The 16,998-nt window shown below is 37.6% G+C and overlaps 1 protein-coding gene across 1 annotated transcript; it reads right to left on the bottom strand.

The window, feature by feature from the left end:
- Positions 1-3,373: 3,373 nt before the first annotated feature.
- LOC125662589 (uncharacterized) lies at positions 3,374-8,634 on the bottom strand. The gene is made up of 5 exons (XM_048894843.2): positions 8,547-8,634; positions 6,223-6,387; positions 5,297-5,504; positions 4,021-4,109; positions 3,374-3,543 (listed from the first exon to the last, which is right to left on the bottom strand). The coding sequence occupies exons 2-4, from the start codon at positions 6,385-6,387 to the stop codon at positions 4,036-4,038; spliced, it is 447 nt and encodes a 148-aa protein (XP_048750800.2). The 5' UTR covers positions 8,547-8,634; the 3' UTR covers positions 3,374-3,543; positions 4,021-4,035.
- Between the last annotated feature and the right edge of the window lie 8,364 nt (positions 8,635-16,998).

Here is a 16,998-nt window from a genome sequence, read left to right as displayed (position 1 = left end):
ATTAAAAAACATCTAGATAAATGTAAAAACAGTATTAATCCACCCAAAATGAGCAATACACTCACTGCATCAGCACTGCACTTGTAGAATTTGTGCCAGTCCAAATCGTGTTTCTCCGACACAGTCGGATAAATGTAAAGGCTGCCCACATCTCCTACATTCTTCCAGGTTTTGTGCTATCACATCGAGTTCAGCAATTCTCCTACCGTCTCTCCAATCAGGAGGTCAGTACAGTGATTAAGCCGCCTGACTTATACAATATTCACCGAGCCCAAAAGGACGAGGTGAATATTGTACTTCGAAGATGACTATATTATTGTATTGACCGACCCCACCCCCACCCCATTAACATTCATTTTATTACATGATTTAATGATTAAAATATACAAACTCATTAAGTTATCCATGTCATCTTACAATGTACTTGCTGACATACCGGCCCGTCAAACTATCGGCTCGTCGGAATACCAACCCGTCGGACTGTCGGAATACTGGGCGGTCACTCATTAAAATATATGTATTATTTTTTTAAGAACCGTGAACCTGCTGCGAGACTCACCCCGTGGGGACACAGGTTAGAATGCGTCCTCAGTACCCCTTCCTTGTAGTAAGAGGCCACTAAATGGATCTTTGGATGTATTTTGTCTAACGTCCTGCATAAAACATTTTCATTGATATGAAAACGTGGATATTGCCCATGAAGGTCTGCAACATTGCGTTTTTGAGCAGGGAGGGGTCGTTATCGTGCCACACCTGCTGTGACACGGGGCCTCGGTTTTAGCGGTCTCATCCGAAGGACCACCCCATTACGTCAAACAAGGGGTACAGAAAGCCTATTTTAACCCAGGTCCCCATGGGATCAAGAGAAAAGAGAAATATGGACAACCTTATGCTCAATATAAACAAAACTCTAAAAACCGGTCATTCAATAAATATTAATAGAAATTTAACAAGATGTGTTTGTGAAACACAAATGCCCCCGATAATGGCCAAGGTCACACGGACAAATATATTGGTACCAGTAGAAAGATCTTGTCAAAAGAAATACTCATGTACAGTATGAAAGCTCTAATATTGACCATTTAGAAGTTATGACCAATGTAAACAAAACATTAAAAGTAGGTTAAATGTCAAGGTCGAAAAGTTTAATAAAAACGGAAAGGTCTTCTAACAAGGAATACTCATGTGAAATATCAAAGATCTATCACTTACTGCTCAAAAGTTATTAGCAAGGTTAAAGTTTTCAAAAAGTAGGTCAAACTCCAAGGTCAAGGTCACGGGGTTAATAATGTTGGTACCCACGGAAAGGTCTTGTCACAAGGAATACTCATGTGAAATATCAAAGCTTTATCACTTACTGTTCAAAAGTTATTAGCAAGGTTAAAGTTTCAGACAGAATTACAAAATAACAGACAGGACAAAAGCAATATGCCCCCCGATCTTCTATCTCGGGGGCATAACAAAACAGACAACCCCGATTTCAAAGCTCTTATGTTAATTTTTCAGTAAACCAAAATGCCAAGCCTCTAAGTTAAGACATTAATGAACATCTTGGTACATTGTAGATTGCAATTATTGAAACTTTGATGTTTTACTTAATCATCGGGAGCCGGATGTCACAACTAAAGTAGGGAGGTCCTTTGTCCTACTCTTGACTTTGTATTCTTTAAAAAACGTATGAGCTCGATGGCCATTCGTTATTCTATTTTAACAAGATTGCTACACGTAGCCATATCCCCCACTGCCACAAAAACAGTTGAAGTACAAAAGTCCCATCACTCCAGTAAAATTTGTCGAATCGAATTGACGGCACAATATGATCAACTACATAGGGTGATTAACAATCCTACAAAATTTGAATAAATTTCGGAGGAGTTGCGTCCACAATGTGTTTCTATAATAGTGTACTATGTACAAATTGAACAAAGTACCATAACTCATTTAAATATTGTCGAATCAAAATGGCGGCGTAATATGATCAACACATGGAGCATTCTCTACCCAGAGTTCCGTGCGCTCCTCGCACTACACCTCTGTCAACGGCTTTTTACAGAAATCTTGTAAAAGTTTCTTTGATCCAACATTTATGTTTTGGTCTAAATATTTAGTCACATTATGATATGTTTTTGGTGCAATCAAATTGATGCTTACTGTAAATTGATTAAAATCACCGTTTTCTGATTATAAATTTGGAACTACTTCGTAATATGCGTATGAATGTAGGATATACACGTGGTGGAGATTTAAATGTAAACATGGAATCAAAAGTAAGAAAGGCTGTAAAAATACGACAAAACTTGTAAAATAAGAGACACCCACCGTGAGTCCCATATCTTGATCAGGTAAACGGAGCTATCCGTATTCAAACAGCTAGATGGTATATATGCACTTATTAAAGTGTCAGTTGGCTATGAAAAGAGCCTGATGTATCACCTGTTGTCTGAACCTTTAAAGGGAAAGGAAACCGAGAATGATTGTTTATATCATGTGATTATATTATCACGTGATTCCAAGCGTTGACAGAGGTGTATGTGAAGCTTGTGTAACACGCCCTCTGGTGAGAGAATGCACATGGCAGACTAACAATCCTACAAAATATGAAAAAAATCCGTTGAACCGTTTCTGGAGAAGTTCCGTCTATAAAGTGAAGTGGGACTGACGGACGACACCGGTATTGCTATGTCCCCTTCCGCGTTGCGTTGGGGGACAACAAGCATTCTGAAAGTATTGCATGCCGGTCGGCGGGGGATGCTTGCTCCTCCTGGGCACCTGGTCCCACCTCTGGTGTGTCCAGGGGTCCGTGTTTGCCCAACTATCTATTTTGTATTGCTTGTAGGAGTTTTTAAATCGAGGTAAGCTACTGACAAACAAGTTGATGGTACAGGGGTTTCAACAATCTCGACTGAAGTCAGCATGTCGCAAATTCTATGGTCGTTATAACGATCTAGTTCGTTAATACAACCTATCATTGGGTCAAATGCAGTCTGGCGTGTTTCATACCAATTTTAATCCGTTCTTGGCACACTGATTTTCACTGCGGATAGCTCAGTTTACCTGATCAGGATATAGGGCTCACGGCGGGTGTGACCGGTCAACAGGGGATGCTTACTCCTCCTTGGCACCTGACCCCACCTCTGGTGTGTCTAGGGCTCTGTGTTTGTTCAACTATCTATTTGTAATGCTTAGAGAAGTTATGAGATTGATCACTGTTCGTTATCTTCACCTTACACAAACTTACGCTAATCTTACGTCCACGACTGAACGTAAGATTTTTGTGAATAGATACCATGAGCGTTACGCACAGGTTTATATTTGTCGTCTCAATATGGAATAACAATTCGTGGCGGACGTCAAACAAACAACCAGGATCAAAGAGATTTAAGCTCAAATTTTAATAATTGCAAAACGCATTTGTTTTATACAAAAATAAAAATATTGCACTTCGACAAAACGTCAATATCAATTTCTTCACATCTTCGTCTTGCATCAATTTTTGAAACTGGGACTATTCTCTTGGGAAGCTTCAATGTCATCCAACCAACACTATAAATAGAATAATTCGTATCACAGTGATGACACTGTTAAAATTTTGATAAAATAATTATTTCTAATCATATCTTCTAGTAGAAGGATAACTTGTCGCAGGTTGTGATTTTACAAAATATTCCCGACTGCACGTTTACACAAAGATGTGACCCAATAATGTTTTTCTAGGTTAATTTGTAAAACGATTAACTAACGCTCTTCCCAAGGGGATTTGGCTTACAATAGGTCCTCAGTACCCCTTGCTTGTCGTAAGAGGCGACTAAATGGGGCGGTTCTTCGGATGAAACCGCACAAACCGAGGTCACGTGTCACAGCAAGTGTGGCACGATAAAGATCCCTCCCTGCTGAAAGGCCGTAAGCGCCAGGCATAGGTTTAGATTTTAAAGCTCTTCACCGGCAATGGTGACATCTTCATCTGATTGAAAAATCATCAAGTGGGACGTTAGACAATATACGATCAACCAAACAACCTACCGTTGGTTTTTTTCTTTACAATTGGCAGCTATCCTTAGAAATCACATTGTGTTTCCTTTCCTCGAACTCCATGGCGGAGATTTTGTTGTCTGAAAAACAAGAGTTTGGATCGTGTTACTTAAGAGAAAGTGTAAAATAGTACCAAATCCATGAGACTCATCGACAATGGTGCGGGTTTACTAAACAATGATGTGGTACACGTGTCGACGAAACAATATTGGATACCCCCGCAACGCATTCTTATATTTTTGTAAAACAATAGTTTGCTGTTATTTCAAATTGAACTTTTAGAGGTCAAAAAATGTTAATGTAAAAGACGCACCTAGGTTAAACTAGTTTCAAAATTGAGAATTCTATTCACAATCTGTAAATTGTAAGAAATTCGCATAATTTAACCCTACTTCCAAACACCCAATGAATGATACATTTCAACTGCCTGGGGTTTTTTGTGTGTGTGTGTGTGTGTGTGTGTGTGTGTGTGTGTGTGTGTGTGTGTGTGTGAAATACTCGCAAAGAAATGCATATCTTGAAATCATGAACAACCTTAATGATGATTTGAATTTTTTATCTCGCTTATGGACCCGGTATGCATTCCTTTAATTTACTTGTTCAATGTCCTGTCAAGTCAAGAGGTTTCTTGCAAAGTCACTCTGACAAGACGTTACGCATTAGAACCATATAGTTACAAAAATCTAGATCAGAAATTTTCCAATATATCGCTCGATCGGGAAGGAAAGAAAACGTTAGCAAATACATGTATTAAATCGTAACTAAGGGTGAAGATAACGAACAGTGACCAATCTCATAATTTACAGAAGGGATTCAAAACAGAGCTGTGCAAACACGGACCTCTGCATACACCAGAAGTGGGGCCAGGAGCCAAGGAGAAATAAGAATCCCCTGTCAACCGGCCACACCCGCCATGAGTAATCCGTAGTCAAAATCAGTGAACCTGAAACGACCTAGCAATCGGTATGAAACACGTCAGACAGCATTTGACCCAATGATAGGTTATATTGGCAAACGAGATTATTATATCGACCACACAATTTGCGAATTGCTAAAACAATCTTTACTCCACAAACGAGATTTGTAATCAATGTTTTCCATACTGAATTATATTACACGTATGGTATGTCCAGGGGTCCGTGTCTGCCCTACCCTTGAGTTGTTTATTCTTTACAGGGGTTATGGAATTTATCACTGTTACATTCACCTTTCCATGTGCTATTAAACAGCGCACATCGGAAGTTGTTGAATTTGGCTATGTATTTACCTTTATTGATGTCCAGTTCGTCGAACATTAGTTTTACCAGCTGATGCTTTTGTTCCTCATCGTGCTCGAAGATAAATTCAAAGTCATCTATTGTAACTTCCAGATCGCCATTTTGGTCATAAAGGGCGTAGTCACATGGAGACAATCTAACGCTACTTCCGGTTTTGTTGTTCACCATATACATCACTACGTCAAACACTTGCATTTTCTGAGAAATAATTAAAACAAAAACAAGTTGAATTTGTAATTTAAGTGTCCATTGTCATATCAGAATGGTTAAAATAAAAGAATAATTTATATTTCTTTTTCACTCATTCTGTATTCTAAGCTTAAAATAATATTCTATATTCCTTTAAACTGCTATGCACGGGATGTTATCGAAAGTTGGCCTCCATAATAGTTGACTAATAAACCCATCATGACAATGTCTTTATTGAAATCATCATATTTGGTAAGTTTTATAAAATATGTCATTGCTTTTAAAAATTCTTAGAACACGCTAACATACGAATGGATGTATTTAAGATTGTAATCAATTGTATTGTACGATAAAAAATTAACGCTATTAATGATACCGTGTACACTAAAGTGATCGTATCTTTAGTATCGTGTCTTGTTAATGGAAATAATAATTTCAGAAAAATCAAATTCTCGAGCGTCTCGCTCGAGAATTTGATTTTTCTGAAATTATTAAGCAATTATTAAGCAAATTGTTAAGCAAGATACAATCAATCAGAAAATAATATACATAATACTGTACACATTAAAAAGAAGATTCGTATCGAATCACCTTGTTGAAAACCAGCACCATCAAAATTAGGATCCAATATACAGACTAACATGTAGGGTTAATTTTGTAATTTCATAAAAGAAAATTAATATTGATTGAAATTCCATGTATCAATTAGAAGGAGAACCATATATACCACTTCGCGTTTTTGTCTTCTCCCCCACGAGAATTTGAGCTTGACCCCGACTTTCCATCCGCCGCCTTGGCTGGTTCCGACATTTCCCTCCACACTCCATTGTGCGCACGTGTAATCAATCACCAACATACACACAAACAAACAGCTTATTAACGTGGACCTCATCTGTAGAGAAGAAACGACAAAACAATGATTAGCGATTATGTTACACTATAAGCATGACTCTTCAGACATTTTAACAGACGCCCATTTAACAAATGAAGAAAACAAATTTCATAATGTACCAACATGTACGGCAGACTAAATAATAAATAGAACGTACAGGATATGCCGTATGCAGTACTCAACGTGTCGTAAGAGTAACATACTAAGTGGTACATATTGCACATGTACGCCATTAAAGAAGTTATTTTAAATACGCAAGCAAACGCTTGTGTAAAGTATGTTACACCAAAACAAAAACAAAAAACTCAGATACATAACATTTTTTAAGTACATATGTGGCATATATTCCTTATTATGGCTCATTGGAAGCAATCGAAAGGCAGTCAATTTTCATGAAATATTTTGAGTAAGAGTTCTTGATGAAGAAAACTAAATATATTAGTGATTTAACTACACTAAATTGCATTTTTTTTTTAAAGAGCTCACTTTCAAATCCTAAGTTTTCCGATTACCAAACTCGTAATTAGATATACCCCTTATAATTAAGTGGAGGGGAGGAAGATTAAAATCAGAACCAAAACGTGATGGATGCTGTGTATGCACGGGCCTTAGACCGTGCATTACTGCAAATGACCTAAAATTCAACTTTTTTCAAAGGAAATCCTCTGATTGGCTCTTTTTTCGAAAAAGAAGAAACACTCTGGATTTGATCTAAAGTGACGGAGATTATATTTGTTTCCAGGGAGCGTGGGGTTTTTCCCTCCCCTTTTGACCAGTTTTCCTCCGATTTCTGAGGAATTCAGTCACAGCCCTGCAAAGGGTTTATTTTCACAAAGCTCACTACTCATAAATACTTAAAATAGATTAATTCGGAAATTTGGTTTTTGTGGATATTTTTTGAAGTTTCAGTATTAAATTTTATCATAAACATGAGAAACACTATATTGCAGATATTAGAAATGAAAAAAAGGGTGAACGTGTTGTCACAACAGATAAGAATTTTTAATTTTCATTAATAATGCCGGAATGGAATATTTCACAAATCTGATTTACTATCGTAAGAAGGGGAAGGACTGACAATTTAAGGTGGATCACGTCACCTTCAAATTCTGGACTATGAAAAATATGGTGTCAATTAGTGCATGTGTCGAAAAGGCAGAAAATGTACAATTTTGGATGGAAAAAAAAAAGTTGGAACAAATATGAACAAAAGACACCGGCGGATTTGAACTCGGTATCTGTGAGTTTATAACCCGATACGTTATGTACTGAGCTACAATGATAGACAAAATAAATCGATTGCCACAAATAATATTCACAAAGGATTTGAATTGCCATATTGTGACATAGTATCGTAAACAGTATAAGCCTTGGTGTGGTGAGGCACTTCTAGGGGCAATGGCTGTCATTTTGTCACCAAACATTGAATTCAATGAAAATTGCTCTATATCATATATTTCAGTAATAACGCCAGTATCGAATTATTTCAAATACTATTTAACCCCAAAGCAGGTACATGACTGTAATTTTGTTGATTAAATACTTATTGTCCTGCAAGACAATTCTTCCCTATATATATATATATTTCTTTACACTAAAAGCGGTTAATAATCAACGTAGTTTTATTAGGTTTCTCTTGATTTTGTACAAAGTAAAAGTTTTACTAATCATTAAATATTCCCATGCCATTGACATATTTTGAGGGAAAAAAGCTTGCCATCACTTTCGCAGCTAATGCCCTTTTAAGAAGGTTTATTTCTTATTGTTTATATATTAATCACAATGTCGTGCATATTCTTCTAAATGGAAATTCTAAATGAACACTATCGTCACAATTTTTATATGCTGCTACATTTGGGGTTACCACGTGTTCAGGTCATAGAAATGAAGTAGAAATTTACTTCTGTTCTCGTGGGATGGTCTATTATTTGGTCAACCAATAACGTGAATCGGTCTTTAATACACGAAATGCACCAACGAAAAGGTGTTTTTGAAGGCTTCAATTTTGGGGTATTTTTCCCCATTGACTGATCAAGTGAAAATCGTGTGAATAATGCAAAAAATTATGGTTTTAGCAGTATGAAAACATTCACAAATAGTTTATATTTGGGGGGGGGGGGTGTCTATGTCCTTATATCATTATATTGAAATACTCTTACCTTGAATTAATTGTCGTTGATGTTTTGGTGAGGATTCTAACTGGTGTTTAGGCGAAAGTTAACTCGTATTTATATCACTTGTTTATAAGGTTGGGTCGAGTTGACGTGGCTTGTCAAAATTAAACATTGTACGTTTCAGACAAAAGGATGAATGCGTCAAAACAATAGCCCCGCTTGTATTTCTTGTTTTGTAAATAAATTTGAATTTTCTATTTGCTTATGTCAACATTATGACGTGCATGTATAAATGCAGTATGCGTTTTGAAAGTAAACGGGACATTCCAAAGAAAATCCGGTTTTCAAAGTGTTTTACTGAAAGCCCTTTACTTTCATGTGGCCCATGTGCCTGTGGAGACAATATTGCAAATACATTCCAAGTTTCCTTTCAAAAGACGGAATTCTTCAAAATCACATTATAGTTTTAAACATTTAATATCCCAATGAAAGCGAGGACTGAATGTTAATTACTCTACCAACATGTACATGTAAACTGACCCCCGTGACTAAGCTTACAAAGATATGCGTACATTATAGGACCTCATAAATGATCTACCAAGCCCCTATCTTTACCCAGGAGCGGATCCAGCGCTGCACTCATCTCCACTTTCACGAATATGAATTCCATTATAGAAATTTACTCCACATCGCTAAAACATATATGCCTTAATTTCTTAGAACACATTTACTGCAGGGAACTCGGCCACATAATAGCCTTACCCTGGATCTACCTGTTTAATAATACTCCCTTTGAAATAGACTGCCCCCACCCCACCCCATAAAGTAATTTTTGGATCCGCCACTGTTACGCCTCGTAATTGATTGATTGTATATTGTTTAACGTCCCTCCCGTGAATATTTCACTCATATGGAAACGTCACCATTGCCGGTGAAGGGCTGCAAAATTTAGACCATGCTCGGCGCTTACGGCCCTTGAGCGGGGAGGGGTTTTAATCGTGCCACACCGGTTATGACACGTGACCTCGGATGATGCTGTCTCATCAGAAGGATCATCCCATTTACGACAAGCAAGGGGTACTGAGGACCTAATCTACCCCCGGATCCCCACGGAACACATCTCATAAAAACATTAACTACTGTGAAGGAGAAACTTCACAACATATGTCAGGAATGGTGTAAATTAAATCCGGATTTTCAAGAATGTGAAAAGAACGTTTTATTACTTTTTGAAATAGAAAACGTTTCCAAAAACAACAGTATCAAGGCACACTGCGTATCAACACACACGCTATCATTTCTATACCAAGTTACAGACTACTAGTAGGCTTTTTGACATTATTGACAGATGCTAATTCAATGCAACTTAAACTCGGAAAATAGTCTTATCGTGTGTATAGTCTACCAAAATAATTGCGTTGCTAAATACCGATTCTAAGCAAAAGTGATCTAAATTTGGTGTTAAACGAGATGATGAAGTTCCTGGTTGACAATATCTTGTAGCCTTTTGAGATAAGATCGCCCAATGTTCAGTGTGAACATTCCCGTAGGTACAAATATAGGGTTTATTCAGAGATTTCTACATTAGAAGAGGAATGTTACCTTTACAGTGATGCACTGGAAGAAGAGAAAGGTTATCGCATTGGATGGATTGATTGTATATTGCTCAAGGATTTTTCTCTCATATGAAGACGTCACAGCTGCCGGTGAAGGGCTGCAAAATGTAAATTTAAGCCCAGTGCGTATGGCCTCTGAGCAGGGAGGGATTTTTATCGTGTCACACCTGCTATGACACGGGACCTCGACACTTGCGAACTCCTCCGAAAGTCCGTCCCATTTAGTCGCCTCTTACGAAAAGTAAGGGGTACAGGGGACCCATGCTAACCAAGATTCTCACGAAATGTTGATATTGAATATCGACGATTCCAAATATCAATGAATTACTTACCTAATCTTAACAAACACGAGTATGTATACAGAACATTGATTTCTATCGGACATACGTCTAGTGGTTCAGTGAAAATTTCTCAAATGAGACGTACACAACATACATTTACAAACAGAACTCGTGTCTCATGTTGTTGAGTATCATTGAGGATAATATGAAACTGTTCAACATTTTCCGATGCGCGTAGTCCCATCCCCCTATCATGACCCTCAGTGTACTTTTAAGCGTCTTTAATACAGGACAACATATCCCCTCCCCAAAATATTTTCAAATTCTGCAGTATGTAGACACTCAGTATATTCAACCCTGTCTACATTTCTTATTTATGTTCTGATCACACAGCTAAAGTGCAACGTTACTATTTATAAAATGTTGGGGTTTCCCCTGATCCCGTGGGGTTAGAGTTCTTAAGATTGGCCTATGGTTTCGATGTTTATCGCTTATCCTAAAACTTGCGACAATTAGTTCCACTTCGCCGATCTCAATGACGTATGTTCGTTATCTTCACTTTTCATGTAATCATTACCAGAATAATGTTTTCTTTGCAGTCAGTCACGTACCAGAAATTCTGCGGTTTGTTTGCGTAAATGTATAGATTTATAATACGCAATGATAAATTTAGTACACACATTCATGTTGAATAGGAATAAGTGTGAGAAGGTGTTCTAAAGCTAACTGAGATTTCAACATACATGTAAAAACTGCCAGTTTTAATAAATGTCATAATGGGATATGTTGAACACACCACTCTGGATGGAATCAGAATTCCATGCGCACAGACATCTCTCAAATTTGAGGAACAGGTGGAGGAGGAAATGAATATGATTCGTTTTAAGCTTCAGAACCTTTGGGAGAGGACGAATAACGTAGCAGAGTGCTTAGTGACGAGGAAGAAGGGTGGGTGTATTAATCGTCATCGCCATCGTAATCATCATCCAGTACAGGGTTCAACTTCCTAAATTCATCGCTACATGGAGAATGTGCGCTTTTGTATTGCTATTGTACAATTTGAATTGTATTCTGTCTGATCAAACGGATTTATGATGCTTGTTGTGAAGTGCGAGAGTTAACTGTTTAAATGAGTGAATATATAACTATACAGGGAGATAATCCAGGTTCACAACGATAATGCTCATTTTATTTACAATTTTTACAGTACATTTTTTTTTTTTTTTACTTTATTTTTTTTTTCTATAAAATATTTTTGACATTTATGTATGCATTTGTCATTAATTAATTCCATATGTATTTGTATTATTATCATATGACATTATGTGTCGGTGAAGAACTGCGTAGTAATGTACTGCCATAACAGGGAACAACTTGGTAGATTTAAGTGTGGAAGATGTACTCTACTTTTGATTTTGTATCATTTATGGGAATTATGAGATTGATTAATGTTCGTTATCTTCACTCGTTCATTTAACCAGAGCTTGTGCCTCTGCTGGTGGATGCACATTTCCTGGGGATACCTGTCGCTGGATATGCATGTGTGTCCTTCCATGGATATAACGATTAATCGATACAATAATGGTTGACATGTCGCCCAGTATAAATACGTGTAACTCTGTGGAGTGTACACGGAGCACAGTGTGCCTAGGAGTATCCTTCGAGATTGATCACTGTTCGTTATCTTCACCTTGCATCAAAGACGTGTCACGTGTGCCCGGTCGACAGGGATACTTATTCCTCCTAGGCCACTGATCACACCTCTGGTGTATCCAGGGGTCCGTGTTTGTCATACTCTTAATTATGTATTCTTTATAGGACTATAGACTGATCACTGCTTGTTATCTTCATATTTTCTTCAGTACCCCTTGCTTGTCGCAAGAGGCGACTAGAATAAGACCACAAAAACCGAGGATCCGCAACAGGTGTTGTACGATAAAGATCCCTTCATGTTCAAAGGCCGTAAGCGCTGACCTACCTTTTGCAGCCCTTCACTGGCAGTAGTGAAATCTCCATATGAGTGAACAGTTTTCTATCGGGACGTTAAATTAATATACAGCCAACCCATTCTTTGATTCTTTAATTTGATTTTGTGATGTCACAAATCCAGACCAGGTTCTAAAATTAAAGTACGTTTTGTTGTTATGAAATCATGAAATATAAATGTATGAGGAAGGGCAGTGGATAACCTCATCAGAATCGACACATTGTTATTCCTTATAAAGTTGTAGGTTAATGTCATTGATCCCGTTGGAACATTTCCTTTTGCATACACGGAAAGACAGCTTCACCTTTTCATGAAATAAGAGCAACAGTAATAATGAAGGAAGACATAATTATACTGATTGAAATTATCACATACATCCCTGTATGGTTTTGATGCACCTGTTTCTTGTCACTCGAGTTTGTGGCTACGTGATCAATTCATCCTTTAACGTCTGTTCTACGTGGATATTTAGAAAATAAAATTCATTTTTATTAGCATTACGAAATTTAGTAAAACTCAAACCAGGGTTAAGTTCTTGATACCCGCGGCGCGTGAAGTCTAACATATTTCACACAGACAGTGATAGTTTTTCCACTAAGCCCCCCTCCATTAGATTTCATGTCTTTCTAATAAAGAACCACCACTGCTACAGTAGTAAATGCCACGCATCGGTTAAAATTTGTTGCACTTAGTCTTAAGTTGGTGACGTGAAACAACATACAAACAAGTTTTTAAAAGGCCTTTAGCCTAGTTACGTCGGCTACACTTTCAAAGCAGAGGGGGTCCTGAACGAATTTCAGACAACAGCGTCCAACCAGGCCGTTTTTGTCAGGTAGCAACTTCTTCCGTCAAGAACCCGGCCCTATATATTTAATGAAAGTCATGTGTTTCTCAGATAAGACGTCGTAAGCTTTCAATGGTATGTCCTTGAGCGCCTAGCATAGCTCTAAATCTATTATCTTTCACCTACTACAGCTGGTGTCGTCCTGATTCCAGTCACAAAGATTATCCAATTGAACGCAAAATCTAAACTTGTAACGCGGTAAATAGCAGCAATTGATCAAGGTGTGTTACGAAATGAATAAAATATATATAGAAAGATATTCATATTCATTAAGTTAGAGAATATCATTCAGAAGTACGTTTCAAGGAAAGGTTAACTTAAGTAGGTTTTTCTACACGATTACTAAGAATGAGCACAAATAACCGATGTATGGAATTGACCATACACGTTGATTTGCTATTTTTGTCATTAAGGATCTCACTTCCTGTATACGTATTGCCCGAGAGTTGACATCACCCAAGACTTAAGCACACGCATTACATATGGAACATATCTAATAATGACACGTTTTTATATGCCTGTGTTTGCTGAACTCTCTATTTTTTTTTATTGCTTAGAGGATTTACGAGATTGATCACTGTTTGTTATCTTAGGCTTTCATACATAAAAAAGACTTTTTTTGTCTATCAGTGATACGCATTTTCGTACATACGTGGATTCGATATATCCTTGTGAACTCTAAATAAATTGCGGTAGTTCAGAGGTAGGAGTAGTATAGTAATATACTACTGGTAGGGTGTTCGCTTCGCAACCGGGAAGTCGTGAATTTGAATCCCGTTAAACCTAAGACGTTAAATTGGGTAGTGATTGCTCCTTCACCAAACGCTCAGCATTTATAAGTGAGACTCACGGAAATGACATTAAAACCGGAAGTTACGGCAGAGGTTAACACAATAAAGAATCCTAATTAATACGACTCTGACCGCTAAGCATAGGACAACGGTAGGGTAAAATGTACCTACAGATTGTGATGTCTCAATGAGTGAAATATTCTCGACGGGACTTTAAACAATCAATCAATCAAAGTAAAACACACTACAGTCTTCCACAATTCCTTCACCATTGAATATTTTATTGAACATTGGCGTTAACTAGCAAGAACGTGTTCTGCGTATGGTCATTTCTAAATCGATTGATTGATTGATGTTTTCCGCCACACTCAACAATTTTTCATTTATATGGTGGCGCCCAGTTTTTATTGGTGGAAGAGAGAAACCAGATACAATGTACCTGGGAAGAGACCACCGAAAGTAAACTGGGAAACTTTCTCACTTACCGGTGCGAGCAGGATTCGAACCCGCGCCGACAGAGGTGAGAGGTCGTGTGATTTTGAGCGCGATTCTCTAACCACTCGGCCACGGAGGCCCCAATCGAGGTTGGGCTACTGGCAAATAAGTTGATGTTACAAGGGTTTCAACAGTCTCATTTAAAGTAAGCATTTCGCAAGTACTGCTTGTCATTAGGACGAGTGCTATGTGACGCTTTTCATACTAATTGTAGGATATCTCTTTACATACAGATTTTAATTTCGAAATACTCCGTTTACCAGACCAAAATTTAGCGCTCACGGCGGCTGTGACCAGTAAACAGGGATTACTTTCTCCTACTAGGCACAAACCCCACCTCTCGTGGGTACATGGATATGTGCTTGTCCTAAAGTTAATTTTGTATGCCTTATTATAGAATTCATAACCTTGATGACTGTTATCTTCACATTTTCAGTTCAAACTTTCTTGCATTTTCAAAAATAAATTTTATTCATTTGTATTTGAATTCCCTGCCGTTAAAACAGTCGTTATTATAATTATCAAGTTTCACACGAGCATTCCTCACAACTGCAGATATTAAAGGGAGGAGAAATTCATTGGAAATATAAATATATGTTCGTGACTTAATTTTAATGCAAGTAAGTTTTATTAATCATCACCACCTACTATTCATTATTTTCTATATGAACGTTAGCTAACACTAATTCCTTTTAGACTTGCCGTCGAATCAGAGCTGTTTGATGTGCATTTCCTTGCGGCTCACACATGATTTGTCCTGGATGCAGAAAGTCATGCATTGACTGTGCCAACCTTTTTCGTATGAAAATGCAATAATGTTTTTTGTTTGTTTTATTTTTGCATGATTAATGTATCTTTTTTGTATTCCCCCATCTAAATGCCATTATGTGAAGCAAACATCCGTAGGAAAATGGACGTAATATTTAAATTAGGGCCAACATGTGCACGCTCGTGACAAAGTTTGATTTTGTGAAATGTTACGTCCTGGTTTAAAATACCAATACAATTTATAGACTATGGAAATAAGCCATCTCTGTGATTAGAAAGGAATGAACGAAAAAGTTCTTATACCCTACGCCCCACAATGAATCACACAATGCATGACATTGCTATGCATGAACTACATTTCCTTACGCCTCTGTGCTAGTCTGTACTATTTTCACTAATGTAAGTAGATATCACCCCCCCCCCCCCAATTATATGTTATGTTATTTCGAAAAGTAAATTGTGTGAAATATTACAACACAAATATTCTATTTACATATGACTTCTCTCACTTCTGTCGGCGTGGGTTCGAATCCCGCTCGTGCCGTTAAGTGAGAAAGTTTCCCAGTTTACTTTCGTAAGGTCGGTGGTCTCTTCCCAGGTACATTGTATCAGGATTCTCTCTTCCACCAATAAAAAAAAACTGGGCGCCACCAGATAACTGAAAAATTGTTGAGTGTGGCGGAAAACATCAATCAATCATATGACTTCAAACATATTAGAATAATACTTCAAAACCGTTCCGAGGGCCGAGTGGTTAGAGCATCGTTCTCAAAATCACACGACCTCTCACCTCTGGTCGGCGCGGTTTATATCGCTCGCGTCGGTAAATGAGAAAGTTTCCCAGTTTACTTTCGGAAGGTCGGTGGTCTCTTCCCAGGTATATTATATCTGGGTTCTCTCTTCCACCAATAAACACTGGACACCACTAAATAACTGCAAAATTGTTGAGTGTGGCGGAAAACATCAATCAATCAATCAAACCGTTTCCACGCAAGTTGCACTGAATGGTATATTTTGTAATTTCGTAAACAATAGCATACCGCAATCTTTGTTTACAAAACAAAGAATAAACTCTCTAAAATGAGCTTCTGTGATAATGTATAACCTTGATTTTCATGTGAAATCGTTAAAACACATTAGACAGTAGATTTTGATCATTAAAAGTGAAAAACAAAATTTTGGGTAAAATCGTGAATCAGTCCCTTTAATGTCTCCATTATTCTTCCACGCATATCAGAATTAGGCAAATTCAAAACTGGGCGAATATAAATTTCATTCATTACTTTTAATAAAGTAGCTATAAACTTCAATACACCTTAGCAAAATCAAAACGTTGGGCGAAAAGTTTCCTTATGCAGTAATGAGGTGTTGAAGTTTGGCTATGTGTATGTTTTCCATAATTTTGTAAACAGATATATATTGTTATTAGAACACCATACATATTTTATGAAAAAGATAAGATGACATACCATGATTAATGTCACAAGTCTCTTGGAGATTCAGGTTAGAATACGTTCTCAGTTCACCTTCCTTGTCGTAAGAGGTGACTAAATGAGGTTGTCTTCGGATGAGACTGCAAAAACCGAGGTCCCATTTCACAACAGGTGTGGCCAGATAAAGATCCTTCCCTGCTAGAAGGCTGTAAGCGCCGAACATAGGCCTAAATTGTGCAGCCCTTCACCGGCAATGGTGACGTTTCTATCTGAGTGAAAAAT

This window comes from Ostrea edulis, chromosome 8, assembly GCF_947568905.1.
Source record: "Ostrea edulis chromosome 8, xbOstEdul1.1, whole genome shotgun sequence".
Taxonomy (NCBI): domain Eukaryota; kingdom Metazoa; phylum Mollusca; class Bivalvia; order Ostreida; family Ostreidae; genus Ostrea; species Ostrea edulis.
The sequence above is the reverse complement of the archived record's forward strand: the minus strand, read 5'-3'. Positions and strand labels throughout refer to the sequence as shown.